Below are 21817 nucleotides of genomic sequence, written 5' to 3' on the forward strand. Positions count from 1 at the left end.
AAATGATACAGAATGTGTTTGATTTAACTCAATGCACATGACATTTTCCTCCATGAGGAAAGAAGATATATGGATAAAAGCTTTAGTCAGAAACAGCCTCCCAAATATACACATACGTACTAATTTGCATGTTCGCTAGAGTACTAGGGATCCACTAAACTTCGTAAAACAATCTCATGGTACCAGCACAGACCTACCCCAAAAATAAATTTGATTCAGCATCTTCTGCTAACAGCAGGAATCTCAGTCCATATGGTCAATCTCCTAAAAAGACATTTTGGCTCCTCTCTTGCCAGATATGATCCCCTCCACTTCACGCTTCTTCTGCGTGCTCTCTCCTGGCAGAGCACTACAGCTGTAGCAGTTGCCAGCAAGTTAAGCGTAATTACCTCCACTTGGGATACCGCCTGTCCTATCATTAATGATGGCTTAGGCCACAGCTATGCATGCAACCGAAATCCCTCCCACGTTATACTCTCTGGAAGTACGCAGGGCTCAAATAAAAATTAATATACCGACAACTCTTCTGTAGTTTTCTTAATGCTTTCTACCCTCTTCACTTAAAAAAACAAACAAAAGAAATCTGAGCAACTGTTCAGTAGATCTAGTAAGTCAGCTAAGTGGTTTCAGTAAATCCCAGCACTTCTAATTGCATGTGTCTTTCCTCCAGTTTGTGAAAACTGGGGAGGTGTCCTAACTTAACCAAAGAACTGTTATCGAAAGACCTTTCTCTTGCTGCCATTTTGCAAAATCAATTGTCAAACCGCCATTGCTCACATACCCTAAACAGGGAGCAGAAAGAAGTCTGCTGCACATTTGACTTGCGAGCCAATGCCTGTCAGATAGTCAGGAAAATACAGTCTTACTGTTAGGACTTTTTTCCAGTTGGCACGTTATCAACAATGTCCCCACCCAAACCAAGAGTTGTTTGTAGCATTACTGCCTGTGCCTGAGCACAGGCAGGTGTCCTTAGTGTGACCCGGGACAACAGAACCCACTCGTCACGAACGATGGTTTCTACACCACCAGGGTCTGCAGAAAAGCACCATCTTCAATACTCAATTCCTGTCCGACGCTTACGCCACTACAGGGACGATTTAACACAAATTCTGCGTTTTGCTCCCAGAGCAAATTGTGCTTTTGCCATTGAGATGCGACGCCTCCCCATGGAGGGGGAACGGAGGAGAACGAAAGGGGCTCCATCTTCCGCTGCACCGCGTTTCGCAGAGTGGGTATCCTCGGCCTAGCAGGGGGTGCTCCATGCGCTCGGGGCAGAAGTGGCACAGCACCCCGCGGCCACGCGGGACTGTGCGCCCGCCCCACGCACACCCCTTTTTCCCGAGGGCGCTGCAGCCGCCTGAGCTGCAGAGGCAGCCGCGGGACGAGCCCAGCGGGCACGGCCGCTCTCCCCACGCCGCGGGTGGGTGTGCGGGGCGTTACGGTCCCGCAGCGCCCCGCAAGCGCCACCCTGCCCCGCCCCAGCACACCGACACGCTCCGCGGCTGCGGAGTGCAGCGACCGAGGTCCCGCCCGGCGAGGGGAAGAGAAGCCAAGAGGGGGGATCCCAGGCAGTGCCCCCTTCCCCTACGCCCGCCGCCACTCGCCTGGTTGGGGTCAGTGGCCCGGAAGACGTGGCAGGCCATGGGGGAGTCGGGGTTGTCGGGCTGCGCCTTGATCAGGTAGGCGAAGTAGGTGAGGTCGTGGCTGTTGTGGATGAAGCGGGCGATGTGCTGCGCCTTGTGCTCGAAGATGAAGACGGCGGGCGCGGGGCTGGCGGGGCGGCCGGGGCCGGCGACGGGGCCGGGGCTGGCGGGGCCGGCGGGCACGCAGCGCAGCGTGGGCGAGCCCAGTAGCAGCAGCACCTCGCGGGCCGGCACCGCGCTGCCCGGGGCGCCGCCGGGCTCCTGCCGCTGCCCGCGCCGGCGGATCTCGGCCACCAGCCAGGGCAGCATGGGCAGCGTGGTCCGCCTGTCCAGGCATGACGAGCCCACGTACCACAGCCTGAAGCGCTTCTCCCCCGGAGGCGCCGGCTGCGGCTCGGGCTCCAAGGGGTGGGAGAGCGGCTCGCCCTCCCCTCGCTTCTCCATGGCGGGTGCCTGGGCGGAGGACGCGGCGCTCCGCGGCCGCTTCCCCCGGCACCAGGTGCAGCTGGCGGGGCCTGCGCTCGGCCGGGGCCGCCGCTAAGCGCGCATCCCGCCGGGCACGGCCGCGCCGCCTCCTCCTCCTGCCCGCGCGGGGTCAGCCCGCGGGGCGGGGAAGGACGGCCGAAGAACCTCCGCCTCCTCCTCCTCCTCAACGCCCCGGGGAGGAGCGCAAGGGCTACGCCCCGAGCGAGCTCCGCGCCCCGACCACCCCCGGTCGAGGGGAGGGCCAGCCCCGCCAACTCGGGCCCCAAAGCAAAACAGAAGGTGGGATGTTTTCTGCTCCCCGTTCTGCCGGGTGGTGCTGGGCTCTCCCTGAGGCTTGCAGTGTGACCAGCCGCGCAGGGAGGCGGAGGAAGAGGAGGAGGTCCGCAAGGGGAGGAAGGTCGCCAAGCGGCGGAGGAAAGGAGGTGGGGAGGCCGGCGGGGCAGTCCCCCTTCCTGCTTGCAAAAGCTCCCAAGCGCTTTTCCGAGTTAGTTTTGATTCCGGCGAGCCGGAGGGTCGCTGAGGAGAAGGCTCCCGCGCAGGGAGCGGGGTCCGGGGCACCACCGCCCGAGGCGCTCCGCTCCCACCGCCGCTTCTCTGGTTTCTCCCCTGCGCGGGGAGAACCGGCCTTGTCGCGGCCGTGCTACAGCAGCGTCTCCTGCCGAGCCACTGCCGAGTCAGAGTTTCGTTTAAGACTGATTTTATTTTTTTTTCTAGGCTTGTTTTTCCTGCTTGAGTTTTAGTTGTGGGGGTTTCGCCATCGCTATCGCGATAACATCTCTTGTCAACGACAAATCCGCCACCTACTGCAGATGTTAGTAACTAGCCTCCTCTACCTGAGAAAGTAGTTGGACAAAGCTCTGCCAGTCATACATCATCCGTATCCCTTTGGTAATTGCCAGTTGTAGCGACTGTCTCCTTGTTTACATCTGTAGCAACAGCGGGGATGACTCGCAGTAAAACGTTACTATGGGTCCCGTTTTAACTGCCTAGAGATAAAAAGTCTGTAGCTTGAGCTGAAGAGCTGGTCGGTGTAATTTGAGGCTGCATAATTATTAGGGCAGAGAGAGGTCACTTAGCACTCAGGTCACAGCCCACAGCAGTCTGAACTGACACACAAACTGTCGCATTAGAGTTATTTTCATAGCAGTATAAACCACTCAGCTCATTTTCTGAGCAAACTATTTTGCTCTTCATATTTTTCCAGTTTAACCATCTAATTTATCCATTTTGGTTTATCAGTTGTAGTTTTTAGTTTTAACATTCTGGTTTGGCAATACCTCAAATACATATCCTCTCATGGCATCCTCCAAGCCTTAAGGGACATCCTACAACGTCCCTTGGGACAGGAGCGCTAATGCAAAAAGTCTTATGTAGGCAGAACACCAACTTCAATATGTGCTACAGTGGTACAAGTTAAAGCCAGACTAGCATTGCTTCCCTAAGCTATTTTTGCACACTTTAACATCTGAACTGCATTGTTGTACAGTAGATTTTACAACGAGGGTAACTAGAAGAATAATGGACAAATTTTTTGTAACTAAAAAATTTCTTGTCCCTCACTCTGCACAGTTAGCATTAACCCTTTAGCTGAGAATGGTACTTGAGATTTTGTGTCCACCATTGCGGGATGACAATTCAGGAGCCACTGCCATCTTCTTAACAGTGCACCTAGGAGAAAGAGCCATTTGGTTTCTGGCAGCAGCGCTGGCTCTGCTTTAATCCTGCAGTGAGCTGCTCCTTTTCTACCAGTTCAGTTCTGTGAGCCACCTCTAATTTAAGTGACAGCACTCATAGAGATACCGCTGTTGGCACAAAGGAAGTGGGAATGACTGCTCAGGGGTGAAGAGGGCAGCAAGACTACCCACCCCTTTTGGGGACGGTTGGTTAGACGATTCATCTAGAGCATGAAGCTGAAATTCAGTCACTTGAGCGCAAAGACCAATTTAACCTACCAGGGAAGTGAACTAAATGCTGGGCTCGCACTACAGCAGCGGCAAAACCCCCGGTAAGTTCTTTTGCAATGGTTTTAGATGGGATAATCATTAACAGGCTCCAATGAAGCAGCCTAAGGGAGAGGCTGCAACATAGTGAATAGCTGTAGCTGCTTACCAACACCATCTCCAAGACTATTAGATCCCTTTTGGTTTATGTTTGTATACAACCTACCAAAAGCAGTTTGCAGTCAGCCACGTAGGCTTTTAGGTGTTACGGCAATACAAATAATTAATAATAATCAGGAAACTTGAAGACAACTGTGTGAATACATTAAAAAAATAGCAAAAAGAGACTGAAATTCTTTTAAGCAATCACAGATCCACTGATGTTCTCACATCATTCAAATAGAACAAGAAGCCTTGAAGATGCTACAGAGCTGCGTTTTCAGCTTTTAAGGCTGTACTTCAATTTTTGCAAATTATCGGGTAGAACTGAAATTCTAAAATGTGAAAAGTTAATGTGAAAGTCTTCAATTGTCAACATTGTGCCTGTTATGTAAAGCTGTTTGGTTTCTCCTTCAGTTGGGTGATTTCCTTAATATGGTATGCGATCTGATTATTTTGACCTCATTTCTTTTTATTATTGAATTCTTTATACAAATCCCTTATAAGATGAAATTAATCTATATAAACTCTACCACTAATATTTTAACTACCTTCAAAATAAAATTCAGATGTTAATCCAAATTTTCATGTTTTCTTCTCGCTTCAGCTTTTTATGTATCTCTGAATTGATTCTTCATAGTAATCTCTTTTAGCTGTCCATTAACTTTATCCATTTATTCATTTATCCTTTAATCTGCCTAGCACTTTTTATCCCCCCATCTCATTAATAGTGTTTCATTGGAAAGTCCTTTTGTTACATAACTTTTCTTCTTGAAGTTGGTCCCCTTTTCTCGTTTCTTTTCATTTGTAAGATATCACGCACCTTTAAGTTAAAAATTCCTAGTTTCTCTCATATTGAGCACAGTATTCCTGTGCCCCTGACATCTGACATGCCTCTCATGTAATTTCTAGTGTTTAAAACTACAATGGTAACAAGAGCATCCTTCTCTAGTTCTTTGCACAATATAGTTAGGAATTCACCTAAATTATATAATCCTTATAGCTCAGTAAATAGGAATGAGAAACCTTGGGACAAAGAAGAAAGCAACTTTCCATAGCCCTTATCCACAGAACTTTGAAAATACATCTCTGTTCTTAGTGAAAGAACAGTTTCTCTCCAGGTCATCCCAAATGGAAAGAAGTGTAAATGCGGCATCTGTGCCAGAGACACGACAGACAAAGCCTCTGGTGAGAGGGAACAATTTTTTGAAACTTCCTTTTTTTACTATTATCATTATCATTGGCCAAGCTTCTTGAAACAAACTGGAAAATTCAAAGGGACCACTATATTGGAAGATCTTAAGTACATAAAGTACTATGGGCAATAATTGTCACAGCATGTGCTGCAAGTGCATGCTCAGTTGGTCAAAGAAAACCAACCACATACCCAGTCAGACTTTTTTGAATTGTTAATAACCTGCCATTATTTTTTGTTGAATAGACATTAGATGCAAAATCTGTTAAATTAGGGTATATTATCGAAGTGACCAAACACAGATCCAGGTAACTAAATGTGAGTAAATGCTTCTGAACATTTTGGATTTGATATGCTTGTCAGTGGAGTATTGCATGTAAAGATTATTTTTACAAATAAAATGGATAAGTGTGTTTTCTTTCCGTTTATTAGAGAAAGCATGTTTTGTTTCTTAAGACAATGCCTTGATAATGTATGCTGTTTCTGTACATGGCACCACAGCAGCCATTTCATATATGATATCTGGATCTTCAGTTCCAGATATCGTGTTCAAGGAACTTAAAGTGTTAAAGGATTTAGACCTACAAACTGGTAAGCAACCACAGCTCTAAGCAATTTCTTAAGCAGCAGAGAGACCTCAGCATCTCACACAATCAGACTGTTAATTGCTAGTAATTATCCATCCCCTTAAGCTTTCTAGCCACAGTTTTAATTGCAGAAAAAATATTAAGTTATTAGAGGAGCTGTAGGCTTGACTTTACAATCCCATGTTTATGCATAACTTCAATCACCTTGAACTATTATTTCAGTAATATGCCATGTAGCTGGGATTGTTTGTCATTCTATTGCTTTTCTAAGAATGATCTCACTTAACTGTCTGGGAATTCAAGGTCCATTTCCATATTTGCAGTATTTTTTAACTAGTCAAATTTTATTTTACTTTCAAATCACCTTTTTGCAAGATCCAAGATACAGGCATTTTTACTTTTAAAAAGCATTTAATTAATTTAAATTACCCAGTCTTATTTGAAGAATGTAATGAAATATGTTTTGGAAATACAACTGAAGTATTAGAAAATAAATTCAGTAGACTGAACATGTTACCAAGGCTTGAAACTTCTGGAGTGCTGGAGAAACCGTGGTGCTTCCTCTTTTAAGTACATAAAAAACCTCTCACTAGAAATGATGAAAGTTGTATATTTTGCAGGATGTATATAGATTACAATAGTTTAAAATGCAATGCCAGAAGTTTGAGTAAGACATATTGGTCTTGTAGAGACATGTCAATAGCAGGAGACTCTCACTGCAATTTGTACACAATGAAAAGGATGAAAAATTAATCTGATACGGGGTGGGTGGTTTGGTTTTGTTTTTTTCTTCTCAAATGGCACTAATCTTTTTTGATGGTAATGACAGATTAGAATTTGTTCTGCCAATAAGACCCCCTCCAAAACACATTTAGGGGAACCGGAATGAGCAAAGTTCATAAGAGAATAATCCCTAGGCAGAATTTCATAAGCACCCCTAGAATTTAAGGACACATTTTATGTCTGAGTTCAGCATATTCTTATTCAATTTAATGTAGCATCTATTAAGAGAGACAATGTATTGAAATATTATATTTCTCTTCAAAGAAGAGAAATTTGATTGGGGATTCTTATTTTAGTCATTTTTTCATGTAACAGTCATCCCATGAAACTTTCCAGCACAACAGACTTTGAATCCAGTGAAGAACCACAATTTGTTTTGTTTAAAACTAAGTTTTAATCTTGAGTCCTGTGTGCTTACATGTGATCATAGCATCTTTCCAGGTGGGAACATTTGAAATTTGATGGGGTTTCTTTGGTCCTTTTTTTTTTTCTTTAATAAGGCTTCCCCCCCTCGAAAAAGTGTATCAGATCAGCTTACTAAAATCCCTGTTGTTGAGATAATACAGTTTGATAGCTGTTAGCAGCTCAGATCAGTTGCAAAGCTATTTACTGCAGAAGACAGAGCAACTTCTGCAACAAGATCTTCCCTATTCCCAATTATTTCTGCTTTTATATAAAGGAGCCATTTACTTCTCTACCATTCCCCAACCACTGCAGTAACAGTAACATAGCAGAGAAAAAAATGAGGAAGAATGGAGTACGTGCTGTGGCTGCTGGAGCTGTCTACTCTGCCTGGCAGTGCCTACTACATCTACCTCATTTTGGGATTTGGAAAGGATCCTGGTCCACTCCAACTCTCCAGCAATGGAAACTAAGACAGAATTGTCATTGCCAAAGCCAAAAGGAACATCTAATATTATTCCACAAATATATTATTACAAAGGATGAACCACAAGCTAGAAAGGTTAGCAGATCTGTAGTAGATTGCACTTGTAGGCCCAGCACAATACCAAGAATGGTGCCAGTGTAGCTGCCAAAAAAACAAAAAAGAACAGATGGGAACCCCTTAATCCTCTTTCTCATTGTCCTTGACTCTCTCCTAGGTAAATTGACATCTGTTGTCTTGATTCTGTTGCCTGCAGAGCATCTCTCATCTTCCCACATTCCCAACTGCGAGAAGCAGCATCGTACAGCACACTGGTGATTTGTGTGAGACATGTGCTTACATTCCTCTGCTTATTATGAATGTAAACCTTAGCACCACTCTCAGGCCTCATATGTGGTTGCAATATCCGGTACTTCTCAGTTCAAAAGCATCACTAGGAAGGAAGCCTGTCTTGCTTTAATTTGGCCAAGCTCTCAACTGCCAAAGACATCACAGTGATGACATTCATGGGAACAGAAAAATTCTTTGCAGCTTCAGTATAACCAAAAACGTCTGATTTTTCAGATTCAGAGGTAATTCCCAGGGGAATTAAGCACCTGGGCCAATTTCAGTGGCAGAGAAGTGTACTCCTAAATGCGGCATAAAGACACTGGTAACTAAGCTGCATAAAAAAATAGGGAAGAAGGATTTTAGAGTGGTCAAACTGCATGAAAACCTTGGATAGAGAAATGAAAATGCTAATTCTATAAACAAGACACAGATCTAGAAAAATCTTTTTGAGAAATGTATAAACAGGGAAAAAAGTAAAATGAAAACGGGCTCCAAATGCAACATGATACTTTTAGAAGAACAAGTCATAATGCAGAAACATTAGTATAATTAAATTACTGTTTTAAGCGGGTGCAAATACACAATGATAGGTATTCTGTTATCATTAAAATGCTGAATGTTGTTTGTGTCACTGGAAATCTTTATGCTCATCTTTTTGATAACTAAAACAGAAATTAAAGTGTTTCCATACAATGTAAGAAGTAGGATGGAAGTTATGATGACATGACTGTGTACAGTTCCGGATCCAAGCAACACAGGGGAGAAAACCTGAAGTCCTTATCCCATTTCCAGACATGCTCTCAAAGGATTGCTGTGTAGCAAGACTGTGTGTAGCAGTGCCACCTGGTGACCGATGCTATGACCAAGTCCCCTGGAAATACTACTTACCTAGCACAGAGATTTATCGTATGAAATAATAAATTTTCCTTACTGTTCCTAAGCTCAGTATGTGATGTACAAAACTGACATTGAAACTTCCAATTTATATAAACATAACAATATTTGCAATGTAAACACTGACAGAGTATTTGTAACTATGGCACTTAAACATATCAAACAGAAGCAGTTCTCAAATTAGGGCAACTAGACCATAATTAGCCACAGGATGCAAATGAAGTATAGGGAAGAGGAAACCCAGAACCCCTAAAATTAGCCTTTATGGAGACAATCAGCAATCTCATATTCCTTACTTTCTCAATGACACAAAGTCATAATTAACAGACATATCCCAGTAACTCAGTTCAAGTGACAGCTCATTTCTCCCCCTTCCCTCAGAAAAGCCCTGGAAACAAGAATCAGGAAGTCTTTCAAAGGTATGAGGAGTACTGAGCATCGTCCCTCCAACTTGTGTGCTTCCTCATGTGCTGATTTTGGCTGGGGTAGAATTAATTTTCTTTACAAGAGATAGTACAGGGCTTTGTTTTGGATTTGTGCTGGATACAGTGTTGATAATGAGAGATGTTTTTGTTGTTGCTGAGCAGTGCTTAAACACAGCCAAGGCCTTTTCTGCTTCTCACACCATCCCTCCAGAAGTGGGTTGGGGGTGCATGAGAAACTGGGAGGGGACCCAGCCAGGACAGCTGATGCCAACTGACCAAAGGGATATCCTAGACTGCATGACATCATGCTCAGTATATAAAGGGTGGAGAAGAAGAAGGAAGGGGGGATATTTGGAGTAATGGTGTTTGTCTTCCCAAGTAACCATTACACAGGAACAGAGCCTGGCTTTTCTGGGGATGGCTGAACATGTGCCTGCCCATGGGAAGTGCTGAATGAATTCCTTGTTTTGCTTTGCTTGTGTGTGCAGCTTTTGCCTTACCTATTAAACTGTCTTTATCTCAACCCATGAGTTTTCTCACTTTTACTCTTCTGACTCTCTCCCCCATCCCACAGAAGGGGAGTGAGCAAGTAGCTTTGTGGTGTTTGACCTGGGATTAAACCATGACCCTCCTCCCCTAAAGAACCAAAAGTAGACCTGGATGAGTAGGTATGGACAGTGCTGTACAGATAAAGCAAAAGTAAAGCAAATGTTTGGCCAAAATTTCTCAGTGATAAGAAAGTCCAGTTATGAACTGCCTGAGCCTCAGGAGGACCGTAACAACATACCATGCAAGCTCAGGTCAAGACACTCAGGTCAGATATGGACCTGCACAAATCCAGCTTCCTAATGAAGTGAATGCCCAGCAAGCTAGCAGCCCAACCAACAGGCATGTAACTGTCCTAAAAATCTATCTGGGAAATGAGCCCTAACATGATCAACCAAAGAATTCCGGAAAGGATAGAGGGTGCTCAGTTTCAAATGCCCCCTCCCCCTGCCTCCATTGTAAAGGTTCTTCAGAGATGAGGCATTTTTTGCTGCAGGTAGATCAAATGACTCAGGCACTTTGGTGTGTTACTTTAGTACCTGCAGGGACTAGCCAGAACCACCCTGCATGCCTCTGCAAAGGAGTGGAAATTACCTTCTCATTATACCTACAGTTAGGAGGGTAACAAAACATTTAAATATGACAAGGAACAGGGCAAGCAAGAAAAAAAAACGTTCTTCCCCCAACTTATCATCTATCTACTTTTGTTTTTAATTGATCCAAGGTAATGTATCTTCAGATAGAGTGCATAGGCTTGGAAAGGAGAAATGTAAAAAAATAAAAGGGGATGGGATCACAGTGAACAAGGTTACATACCTTTATAACGTGGTTAAAGAAAGGCAGTACAGTTTTGTGGAAGTAGGAACAGCGATGCTTTTACTTGGGTCATGACTAGGCCAAAGTGTACGGAAGCTCAATATATAAAACACTAGTGCACAGACATACTACAGCTATCTGTGTACTCTTTCTGTGGCACTTTCTACAAAATAGCTTTTTGCAAGTGGTCTGGTGTGTTTGAAATTAAAGCAAAAGAAAAAGTCATATGATGAAGACAACAGCTGTTGCTAGGACATTCCTTCACTATTCTCTCCCCTGGGTTTGTTGACTGTGCAAGACCCCATCCCCCTTCCTTCCTCTTGGTCTGTTCTAGGCAAATGTTGAAAAAAATAAAATGTTCACGTGTCTCCTAAATACAATTAAGAAAAGGAAATCATTTAAATGCAACCTCCTGCAAAATTTCATTAATCTTGTATGTCCTCTGTCTTTTCCTGATTCAATACAACATTTTGTCTAGGTCCAAGTAACTGATACAAATAGTCCTTGCAGCCTGCAGTTACCCATCAGCTCCTTGGTAGCCCATCACAGAGAAAGACTGCGTATGTTTGAACTCCATCCTAATTTAAAAAGGAAAGAAAGTTTAGTCATAGTCTGATCCTGAACTTTAGTAATTTACAGGACAGACTTCCGTGCAGGAGGCTTAAAACAAAATACAGACCAGCTTTATCTTTGTTACCTACATGTTTAATGACTGTTTGTGGATTTACAAAAATATTCATGTTATACAGTTTTGTATGAATCAACAATTAGAATTAGGAACACATGAGGACTCCTGATTCTCTTTTAAAAGATCTGGTTTCTGCACATAAAATAGACAAACAATTCAACAGCTTGTCAGCTTGTCTGAATGTGTTAGTATTGCTATCCTACAAACTGATAGGTTTCTTTTAGTTTGGTTTCTTTTAATGAAGTACTTAATTCTTCCACTACTCAGTATCGGAGTTCCCACTGGTAGATCAGGATATGTCAGAAGTTTGAGTACAGAGCCAACTTCAAATCATAACTCCTCTGAAAATTCTCAGACAGTAAACTGGTATAGCACACATGTCCAAGCATCTTCCAGCCAGAATTACCACATGCTGGATGGAGTTCAGGGACATTTTAAAAAACATTCATCAATATTTCTAGAATATCTGACTTGACAAAATGTAAGTTACACTTTAGAAAGGCTGACAACTTTCTCCTCTTCCTGATGGACCAAGCAAAAACGCTAACTGGAAGTTCCCTCATTACATTCCAGCACCTACTGAATCGTTAAGACATGATTAATAAAATCTTTTCCATCCAGTTCCAATGAAGGCACGAGTATTTCCAGCTATATGAAGAATTTATGTGCATTAGAACACATGGGAAGTATTTGTAAGGCTCCGGCTTTACTAAAAAAAAACCCTTATTCTTTTTTTGGAACTCTTGCACTAATGTAAAACAATTCACTAGGCCAAAGCCAATGTTTTCGAGTAATAGCAGCCTTACACTCCAACGTTTGCAAATTAAAAAAAAAAACAACACAAAAAAATCAGCTGCTCGCATCACTCTTCCATACACAGAGAGGATTTGTTTGCACTATGTTCAGCCTTGAGCCCTTGCAGACAGACAAGGGAAGAGCAAACTGTAAGTTTGTTTCAAGACCATTTTGTGACATTCTATTCAGAGGGTCCCAGAAAAGACCAATCTGCTCTCCCCAGCCGCAAAGCAAACACCTCAGACTTCAAGCAGCCCAAAGAAAGTATCATCCAGATCAATGGCCATAGCTGAAAACTTTTGTTAAAGCCTGTTCACTTATTTGGGCTTCTAAGCAACTCCAAGTACTGTTTTTATGCACCATGCATAGTACCCAAATCGTGGGAGTGAAAATCCTTTCTTTCCTGAAAGGATTGCTGCATGCAGCACAATGTGCTGTTTATTTTTATAGCACAAAAAGGCAGGCATAACCAATATCAATGACTTTCAGCCAGCTTTTAAAAAATGTTAGTGGGAAAAAAACCATTAAGTGAGTTAGAAAGGTAGATGTTCTCACTTTTAAGGGGGCCTGAAATCACTTGAGGATCTGTCCCAGCAAAACTAGTGCTGAGTCTCTACCATTCTGAATTTGAAGCATAAACTTCAGTCTGCTTATGACTTATCTCTCTTCAGATTTAATTGTTCTACTACACCACCAGCACATCTTGAGATGCAATAGTGTTGCTTTTACTACATCCCACAGTACATGCAGTGTGTTTTTTGCTTTATGGAAAACTCAATGAAAAAAAATTAAAAAACAGCATGCAATCACACTGGATTTATCACTCCCCTTTGGAAATGCCCCCATTCTTCAGCATCAAAGTCCAAAATCTTGCTAGTTAGGACATTCTCTTAGAGCGAGTCTGCAGAACAGAGTCCAGCGGATGCCTAACACAATGCAACAAGCAGAAATCTTTTAGTGTGGTCCTTTCTCTGATGTGCTTGGCTAGCACTCCAGCCTGAATTTTCAAGTTTCCTCTTGACTTTTCTAATTCAGAGCTTGGACTGAAGCAACTACATGAATATCCTAATTTAATTAGAAAGCAGACTGCTGACCAAAACATCAAGCAGAATGCAACAAATTAGTACTGGATGAAATGAAAAAGCAAAAATATATTAAAATGCTTTTGAATTAAATTTGCCTTCCTACCTTTATGTAAAATTAGCCTCTGGCTTCAATTCAGAGGATAAATTTTGGGTTTCTGGAATAACTTAATGCATTAACGCAGTTTTTAGAAGCCTAGGTGGTGAGAAATAAGTATTTGAAATAAACAAGCCATTAAGACAAGTTCATTCTCCAGTTATTAAAAGATTGGAAACCAGGTCTGCAAATACCTGCACCAAACTACTTGACAATGCTATTCTTCAAGAATAACTGTATGCTTGTTACATGTACCTTCATATTCTCCTTATATGTAATATCATTTTTGACTCCAAGAGCATCCCAATTTTACAGACGAAAGTGTTAACATGAGATTTATTTCTCTCTGTATCTTTCCAGTCAACATTTTCAGGTGTCTTTCTGCACTACAGTTCAGTGTGGGTACTCGGAAGTCTACAGGGATGCTTCTCCATATACATCCTGATCTTTTGTCTACCAGGATGAACAAAGCTGAACATGTGTTCACAAACACTGCAGAGTTGGCTTCAAAGCGAAGAAATCTTCACAGCAATGCAAGGATGATGCCGAGCAATTCCTGTCAAAAAGACAAGGATACATACCTTGCAGAACAATGGCACTTTATTCCCTGTGCAGAAAGAAAAGTTTCCTTGATCTAACTTTGTCCAAAACGTCACTGTAAATAAAGTTCTCTTCAAACTGTTTCAAGAACAGATGCCATTTCCTTGAACTGTCTGAAGAAGTTCTAAAAAGCAAAAATTAAGATAAATTTCAGTTGCTTGAAGAATAGTTTGAACAGTTCAAACTAGCATGTTAGGCAAAAAACACTATCCATATTTCTCACATTCCCTTTTTCCTCCAGTTACAATGTGCAGCTTGAACTGAAAGTTTCTGCTTTTCTTTTTGTTGGCTGGTTGACATTTGGGCACATTAACTACTAACTCTACAAAGGTGATGCCTCATTTGCATGGGCTTGTCTATTAATAGGGAAAGATGCTAGGAAAGAAAAATACAAAGTAGCTCTCATACCATGAAGAAATAAAATAAAAACACCCCTTTCCACACTAATGTTTCTACTCCCAGATGAATTAATCCAGACTTCTCAAATGTAGCACCCATTTCCTATAGCAGCTGAATAGCAAATTGTTAAATAGGCTTCAGTCAGAATGAATACATTTTACAACACCGAAGGATTCAGAATATCCTTCTCAAATTTCTTCCAATCCAACAGTCTATTTATTTTAAGCTTATATGATATTCTAGGTGATGTATTATCCCTTTAAACAGGAATGACAACACAAGGGCCTCATTTATACAAAATTAAAGTTGCATAAATTCATGGATGAAGACATAGTAATTAAGAGTCAGTGGTGACAAAGAAGACTGATCTCCATTCCTAATCATTAGCAAATGTTAGGCTTAAGACAAGTTTTAGATTTTGAGGCTGGGGAACATTTCCACAGATTAAGAATATTCTATAAATTTCATAAGGCAGAATGATAGCTGACGTGATCTGAAAGACTTTATGTCTTCAGTTGTTAGTTTATTTTTACGAGAACAGATTAATTACTGCTAAAATAACATTTTCAGATAAGCGATGTAGAACTAAATACTGTGAAGTAAGTATTTAGCTTCTGTGTTTTAAATAGTTATTTAATGCTTCATCTTCGCATGACTGTATCGGTAAACAAGCAACACAAAAGTATGGATTAAGGTATACAGCTGCTCCTTCACAACAACAGCACTGTTTTTAGGAGACTGAGTCAAGTAACACTCGCTACAGACCTTGAACTGTGGGATCGTCATTTCAAAAGACTTGTCCGTTATCTGTCCTGAAGGGTCTGCCACCGTCAGCGTCACTGTAACATACGGGTACTTCAGAGACCGGCAGGTGTCAGAGCTCATTGCGACTCCCAGTTTCCATTTCATATCTACAAACTGCAAAGATGAAAACCATTGGAAACAATGTCAAAGAAAGAGATCTACCCGACCACTGCTATTCAGCTGGAGGGATGTTTCACAGACAATACAGGATATCTAGAGCTCCTATCCAAATGGAAAGCAAACATACACATTTGGATATTACTGTGAATAAAAAATCATCTGCCCATCCTTTTAATGGTGAAAAAATAAGCAATTTAATAAGTTATTTCCCTTAATCTGTTTTCCTTATCCAAGTACAGGCAATAGTCAAGTACACTGTATTTAAAATTCTACTAAGAGGAGTTTCAGACACACAAGTTCACATGGCTTGTATATCATGAATGTGTTTGTCATGTTTTCTTTTTTTTTTAATAAGTTTCTAAATCAAAAACAAAGTTTCTAAGTCTAAACCAAATAATCTATAACAGCAATAATAGAGAAAAATTATGGCATTTTATAACTGTATTTTAGATAAATCACAAGTACATTTTTTGCCTTTTGTGAAGAGCCTTTATAAGCTTACTAGCAAGCCTCAGATAAAGATTTTCTTTTTTTTCCTAATTCTGTAGTCTTTTAAGCTGTTGTTATAAAAAAAAAGATCATAAAATGCACATACACTGCTATTTTTTCAAGCAAAGAAAGTATGCTGAAAATTGACAAGAAAGTATCTTTAAAAATAATGTTTGAACTTAAGGGAGACAAAGAACAAACAATCAAGTGCTGGGGTTATCAACTTTAAAGAATTTAAATTACATTTAAAACAGATTTACATAAACAGCCAATACAATTGTCTGCCAAACTGACTACCACCTTTGCTAATAGTACTACAAAGCATTAATCTTTAAAAAGGTATGAAACTGTTCAGCATCTAGACAACCTTTACTGCACATGCTGCTTTATCTGGATAGATATTTGGCAACACGTACATACACATACAGGTAGGAAAGCTTTTTGCAGTCAAGATACCACTGCGTGCCAACAACATGACCCACTGATGCTTCTGAAATGTTCATAGTTGGCTCAACTGCACTTGGTCACACTTAGTTACCTGCCCCACGGTGGCCACATTTCTTGCATCTTCTGACGCAGTAATGGATTTGCCCTGCTCATTCCATACATGACGGATAACTTGAAGTGCGTGTTTTGGCAGTGTGCTGACTGCACTGCCCAAGGTGGTGACGAGTTCTTCTGTAGAGAGATTGTTTCTGGCTGCTGTGCTGTAAGTATATCCAGAGAACACTGCATCAATTTCATTCCCCACAAATTTAATAAAATTTCTCACTTCACTCCCAATAGCAATTTTTTTGTTTCTGCTTTACGTGTACTTCAAAATACTCAGGCAGCCTGGGATTTTTTTTTCCCAGAATGTTACTCACCTTTTGTATTCACATGCAAAAAACATGACTTTAATATGTCTTAGTATACAGAGACCCAGCTTTGCTGGGCTTGCACAACATAAAACATTAAAACAAAAATAATCACAGCCTCCAAATGCTGTAGCAACTGAAAGAAGGCATAATTCAGTGAGAGATGTGTGCGTAGAGCAGTTAAACAATATCATTACTTTAGAAACAAGGCAATTTAATTAAACATTCAGCAGATGTAATTTAAGTATCGCCAAATGGCAAGTAAGGACTTCTAGGTATAATCGGTACCAACAGGAGTCAAATGATGCCATAAACCCTCAACTGAAAAGGCAGCAAGTCTAGAACAAAGTTGCCACTTGATTTCCTCTAGAGAAACAGGTAAAAAAATAAATCCTAGCCTATGTTTGTTCATGCAGGTCCACTCCTCTTAAAAGAGACACTAATACAAGACAAAGTGAGTTGGTCCTCCAAGTAGCACAATCTAATATAATTTAAGGCCTTCTGTTTTATTGTTAGAGAAGTCATATTTTAAATTTCTACTGGCATTATTTTCTTCAGTTGTATTAATGTTACATAAAATGTTTTGATACTATACATTAAAAGAACAAGCAAGATCTTGAAAATTTTATGCCTGAATACAGAAAAACTTAGAGCAAAACAACAACTCAAAATACTCCCTAAAAACTCTACTCATGGCAGAGTGCAACATTATAAGCTGTGTGTCCTTCAAACAGGTACAAATGCTGGTTTCTTATCTCCAAGAAACAAGAAATTTTAAAAACACACTCCTCCCAGGCAAAGGTCCAGCTGACTTAGCTTTAAAAGTGACCTTAACTTCCTCTATTTTGCCACTAGTTCTAAAGCTTGCAGACAGGATCTTGGACAATTTCCTCTCTTTGTCTTTTTATTACAAAAAGTTATACTATGTATTAAGTAGCTACATGATTTTAAGGACACAAACTAAGCCCAGGAGGTTTTTTTTGTGTACTGATACCTATGAACTTTTGCCCTTTTCCCAAATCAGTTCATTTTATATCTGCATTTGATGTAACTTTTTAATACCATTATAAAGTTAGGGGGGAGGGGGAAGACATGGTGAAAAGTATATTATTTTGTGCTTACCTAAATAGAAATGAAAGAATGTTAGCTACTTTTGCCAGGTCACCAATGTTAATCTCAATCCCTGATGTCTGAATTCTCTAGAAACAGAATGTTCAAACAATTACAAACATTATGCATTAATAAAAGCCTCTTTGTACACACACACACACACACACACGAACCCCCACACGGACTTGTGGAGTCTATCCTTAACAGCATATACAGCTACAATACTTACAAGTGTGAGTATCCCAACTTACCTGACACAATTCAGCTGTATTTACACCTGGGATCTTATGGTTCAGATGATGAATTATTTGTTCACACTGTGGAGAAAGTATTATTGAAGACATTCTTAATGTGTATTTTAGTACACAAGACAGAGCTAGTTCAAATACTTGGGAGATTACAAAACAAAAAAGAAAACGGGTTAGTACAAAAATGGACAACAGCAGGATGCTTTATTAAAGAATCAAGAATAAAGTAACTGAAGTGACTGATTTTAAAATTACATCAACTCCATGAAAAGAAAGTCAATCAAGAATTTATAATTTCTACCTCTCTGGCTATTCCTACTTAACACACCATTTTCACATTAATTGAACAGTCATCCTGTTCAAGTGTACACTACACTTAACAAGCCAAATATTTTTTAGGAAAGCTACCTTGGTACCCCACCTAGATGACAGGCAAAAATAGATTCTTAAAAATCTGTGATAAAAACGTAAATTTCAGGCAATACCACTGCTCTTAGCAGGACTGGTGCATTTTATGAATCATGTAAGTGAAGCTACCACGCACACAAGATTCCCTTTGCAACAGACAAAAACCAGGAAAGCTTAAACAAAAAGGCTTCCTAGAACCAGAGTGCCAGAAGCCCTTCCACATCCTTATCCCCCTACTTACCAGCTCTGCAAAGAAGTCTTGAGGTATTAAGTTAATCTTATTTGCTGCACCACCAGCATCTAAAAAAACACAAGCAATAGCGATCAGGAGCAAATTTCAGGGGTTACAGTAAAAATATAAAATCTTCGTCTGAAAAATCCTTAGGCCCTCGTGCATGCGTTTACCTTAATTTAATTTTTTAACCTAAATTTACCTAAAAGAAGCACATCCCTCTTCTGAGCCCACTTCCTCCTCAGTCCAATCCCCCAGCCCCACCCTTCCACGCAGCCCCCTATCCCTTTAGCCCCGTTCCCCCCTCAGTTCCCCCGTCTTCCCATCGGCCCCCCTTTCCCCTCACCTCCCCAGTCCCTCCCGCCGGGTCCCCCCCTGCCCTCACCGAGCGTCCCCAACGCCTGCGCGAGAGCCCGCGCGGACCCGGCGGCCATGGCGCCGCGCACCCGCCCAGGCGCAGCCTCCGCCGCACAGCGCTCGCCGCCCTGATTGGCTCCGACCGCCTCCAGAGCGAGGCCGGGCCAGCGGCTCCGCCCCCATTGGCTGCGCCGCGGGGAGCACGCGCTGTTCCCGCACGATGGCGCGGGAAATGAGAGTGGCCGTAGGGATAACCGTCCGCGGAGGGATTGGGAAAGGCCGGCTCGAGGCACGCTTCATTGGCGCAAGAAGTTTCCTGAGTTTGATTTGTTGACAGGGCTTTCTTGGAGCTCGTTGTCGTAGGCTCGGGTACGCAAATCACAGAATCACAGGATATTAAGGGGTTGGAAGGGGCTTTAAAGACCATCTATTCTCAACTCCCCTGCCAAGGCCAGGGGCACCTCCCACTAGACCAGGTTGCTCAGAGCCCTATCCAACCTGGCCTTGAACACTGCCAAGGATGGGGCATTCACAACCTCCCTGCGCAACCTGTGCCAGTGTGTCGCCACCCTCACAGTAAAGAATTTCTTCTTAATATCTAAACCTACTCTCTTTAAAGTTGTACCCCTTACTCTTTGTCCTGTCACTGCAGTTCCTGACAAAGAGCCCCTGTCTGGCTTCCCTGTAGGCCCCCTTCAGACACTGGAAAGTAGCTATGAGGTCTCCACACAACCTTCTCTTCTCCAGGCTGAACAGCCCCAGCTTTCTCAGTCTGTCTTTGTAGGAGAGGCGATGCCCTGCTCTGTGTGCAGGCAGCACTTACAGTGTATTGAACTTGGTACAAAATGGCCATACTTTGTTCAGGTGGTTTATAGAATCATTCTGTACACCTGTGAAAAAAGTGTGCAGTTTATGCGTGACTTGTGTAGGTAAAAAGCGGCTTCACCTTTATGGGGAAATAAACACCTTTTGTAAACTAGAACCATATTCAATAAGCATTTCATACTGATCTTAATTAAGTTTGGGCTGTGGCTGGAGTACTAAGGCAACATTGATCCTTCACTGGTCTCACTTTTAAAAATAATATTTTTAAACTTCTCTAGTAATCAGTTTTAGTTTTAACTTTATATATCTACAGTAATGTTAAAATTTCTGTGGATCTAATCTGAGACTGTGACAGAGTAGTAAAACATAATACACAGTATTGCTGACTAGTTTAAAATTACATATTTTCAATTAATGAAAGAATCTAGATTATATTTTAGGAACAGAGTATTATGGAACATAATATGTGTTTATGAGTTTTATACATTTATGGCCTGTCTGGTCTTGGCCTCTCCCTTCTAAAGTATCTAATTAAATGTGCAAATGATTTTAAATAGTGTGTGTTCTTATGACCTCATGGTTGTCAAAACACTAGCGATATATGCACCACTGAGATCTGTCTCTGATACCAAGGACATGACTTAACAATCTCTTTGTTCTTAAATTACATAACTCTATTACATACTTTGTTATCTAGAGAACTTCACATATTATTTTACATTGCAATTTCATTAAGTCTCTCAGTAGTGCCTTTAGCACTATGACTAATATTCATTATGGTACTTTTCTTTCTTTCTTTCTCCAAGATGTAGAGATGGATGTGAAGTTTAATATCTTTGTGGTTTGGTAATTACAAAATCATTTGCTGAAATTTGAAGTTATTTTGGGTTATTTTCATCAACATGTAAACATACTTTTAATTCTTTGAATTTGGAACAGAAGGTGGTGAAGTACGCAGTGATTTCAGCTTGTCTGCCCATCCACAGAATTAAACTGTGCAACTTTAGAAAATTCTGCCTTTTGGAAGTGTGTTTTATGAAGTTTTTCATGGCAGAGAATGGAGATGCAGGCTATGATGGTGACCTGACAGTACAGGCTCATCTTTTAGCTAGAAGACTGAGAACTTCCTCTGAGGAGACACTTAGTATAGAAACTAGAAGACAAATGTCATGAGCTACAAGTAGACTGAATAGAAAGATGCTACAGTATTGTTGACAGGCCAAAGCAGAAGCTTCAGGCATAGGCATGTAGCATCACCATAGTCCTGCTGAGTAATTATAGGGGGTAAAATAAAATAAAAACATCGTTTCTTCAATTAGTAAACTTAACATTTACAGAAGGCAGTGCAATTTGCATCAAAACTCTCTAAAGAACTACACCAAGTTCTTCAAAAAGCTCTTCAGGCAGACAGGAGAAAGTGTATCAGTGAACTGGGTTCCTCCAGTGCCTGGGTCCTCAGCTGCGCCCCAACACCCTGCCCTTCTGGCCTCCTGGCACTTGGATACTTCTGGGTACCACAGTACTTAGAGACACCATCTGCTCCTCATGCTGCACTCCTTCCTTCTCTCACAGCACTCCAATCAGCCGGTGAGCTGGCACAGATGCCAGCTTTCCTGCACCCTCTCCGCTCACCGAGATGTACATGCATGCTCAGGCACCTGCTTCCCGCTGCCCCAGGTCTTTGTGCTCACAGGCCAGGCAGGCTGGGAGGCCCAGCTCATGGGCTTCTACAAAAACCTTGTCCAAATGTCTGCCTCTGGAAGTGCAAGGCCCTGTAAAAGTGCTGCAAGGGACGCACAGGTCAGCTGCAGTCTGTAGAGGGTGGTGGGCAGCAGCAGTCAGAGAGGGCTGGGGCCGAGAAATCACGGAATCACAGAATCAGTTGGGTTGGAAAAGACCTCTGAGATCATCAAATCCAACCTACGACCAAACACCACCATGTAAATTAGACCATGGCACTAAGTCCCCCATCCAGTCTTTCCTTAAATACCTCCAGGGATGGTGACTCCATCACCG

General features: G+C 41.9%; 2 protein-coding genes and 1 long non-coding RNA gene across 5 annotated transcripts in view; 1 reads left to right on the forward strand and 2 right to left on the reverse strand.

The window, feature by feature from the left end:
- The window catches only part of TBC1D4 (TBC1 domain family member 4), a 101506-nt gene extending 99419 nt beyond the window's left edge, over window positions 1–2087 (reverse strand). For both annotated transcript variants that reach the window (XM_017829959.1, XM_017829958.1), the window contains exon 1: window positions 1605–2087. In XM_017829959.1, coding sequence (XP_017685448.1) covers window positions 1605–2087 — 483 coding nt within the window. The remainder of the gene's footprint in view (window positions 1–1604) is intronic.
- Window positions 1500–11342, forward strand: LOC108504672. Its single transcript, XR_001877205.1, has 3 exons — window positions 1500–1679; window positions 2844–3017; window positions 7897–11342. It is a non-coding gene; the product is annotated as an uncharacterized LOC108504672 (long non-coding RNA).
- Window positions 11343–11377: 35 nt separating this feature from the next.
- COMMD6 (COMM domain containing 6) lies at window positions 11378–19069 on the reverse strand. 2 transcript variants are annotated; one of them, XR_001877204.1, is made up of 8 exons: window positions 19005–19069; window positions 18629–18687; window positions 17983–18048; window positions 17744–17820; window positions 16303–16471; window positions 15117–15269; window positions 13934–14076; window positions 11378–13099 (listed from the first exon to the last, which is right to left on the reverse strand). XR_001877204.1 is itself a non-coding variant. In XM_017829964.1 (7 exons), the coding sequence occupies exons 1-7, from the start codon at window positions 19051–19053 to the stop codon at window positions 14026–14028; spliced, it is 624 nt and encodes a 207-aa protein (XP_017685453.1). In that variant the 5' UTR covers window positions 19054–19069; the 3' UTR covers window positions 11378–14025. The 2 variants fall into 2 exon arrangements, 1 of the variants encoding a protein (XP_017685453.1); XM_017829964.1 differs by having other exon boundaries at window positions 11378–14076.
- Between the last annotated feature and the right edge of the window lie 2748 nt (window positions 19070–21817).

The sequence above is a fragment of the Lepidothrix coronata genome, unplaced genomic scaffold (genome assembly GCF_001604755.1).
Source record: "Lepidothrix coronata isolate B3197 unplaced genomic scaffold, Lepidothrix_coronata-1.0 Scaffold172, whole genome shotgun sequence".
In the NCBI taxonomy this organism is placed as follows: domain Eukaryota; kingdom Metazoa; phylum Chordata; class Aves; order Passeriformes; family Pipridae; genus Lepidothrix; species Lepidothrix coronata.

Bases quoted from the DNA above. Each gene is read 5' to 3' on its own strand.
- COMMD6 (XM_017829964.1), bottom strand. From the start codon at position 19,053: ATGGCCGCCGGGTCCGCGCGGGCTCTCGCGCAGGCGTTGGGGACGCTC. The intron at 17,821-17,982 runs GTAAGTTGGGAT...TTCTGTTTCTAG, and splicing joins ATACAGCTGAATTGTGTCAG to AGAATTCAGACATCAGGGAT. The intron at 16,472-17,743 runs GTAAGCACAAAA...ATATACTTACAG, and splicing joins ATTCTTTCATTTCTATTTAG to CACAGCAGCCAGAAACAATC.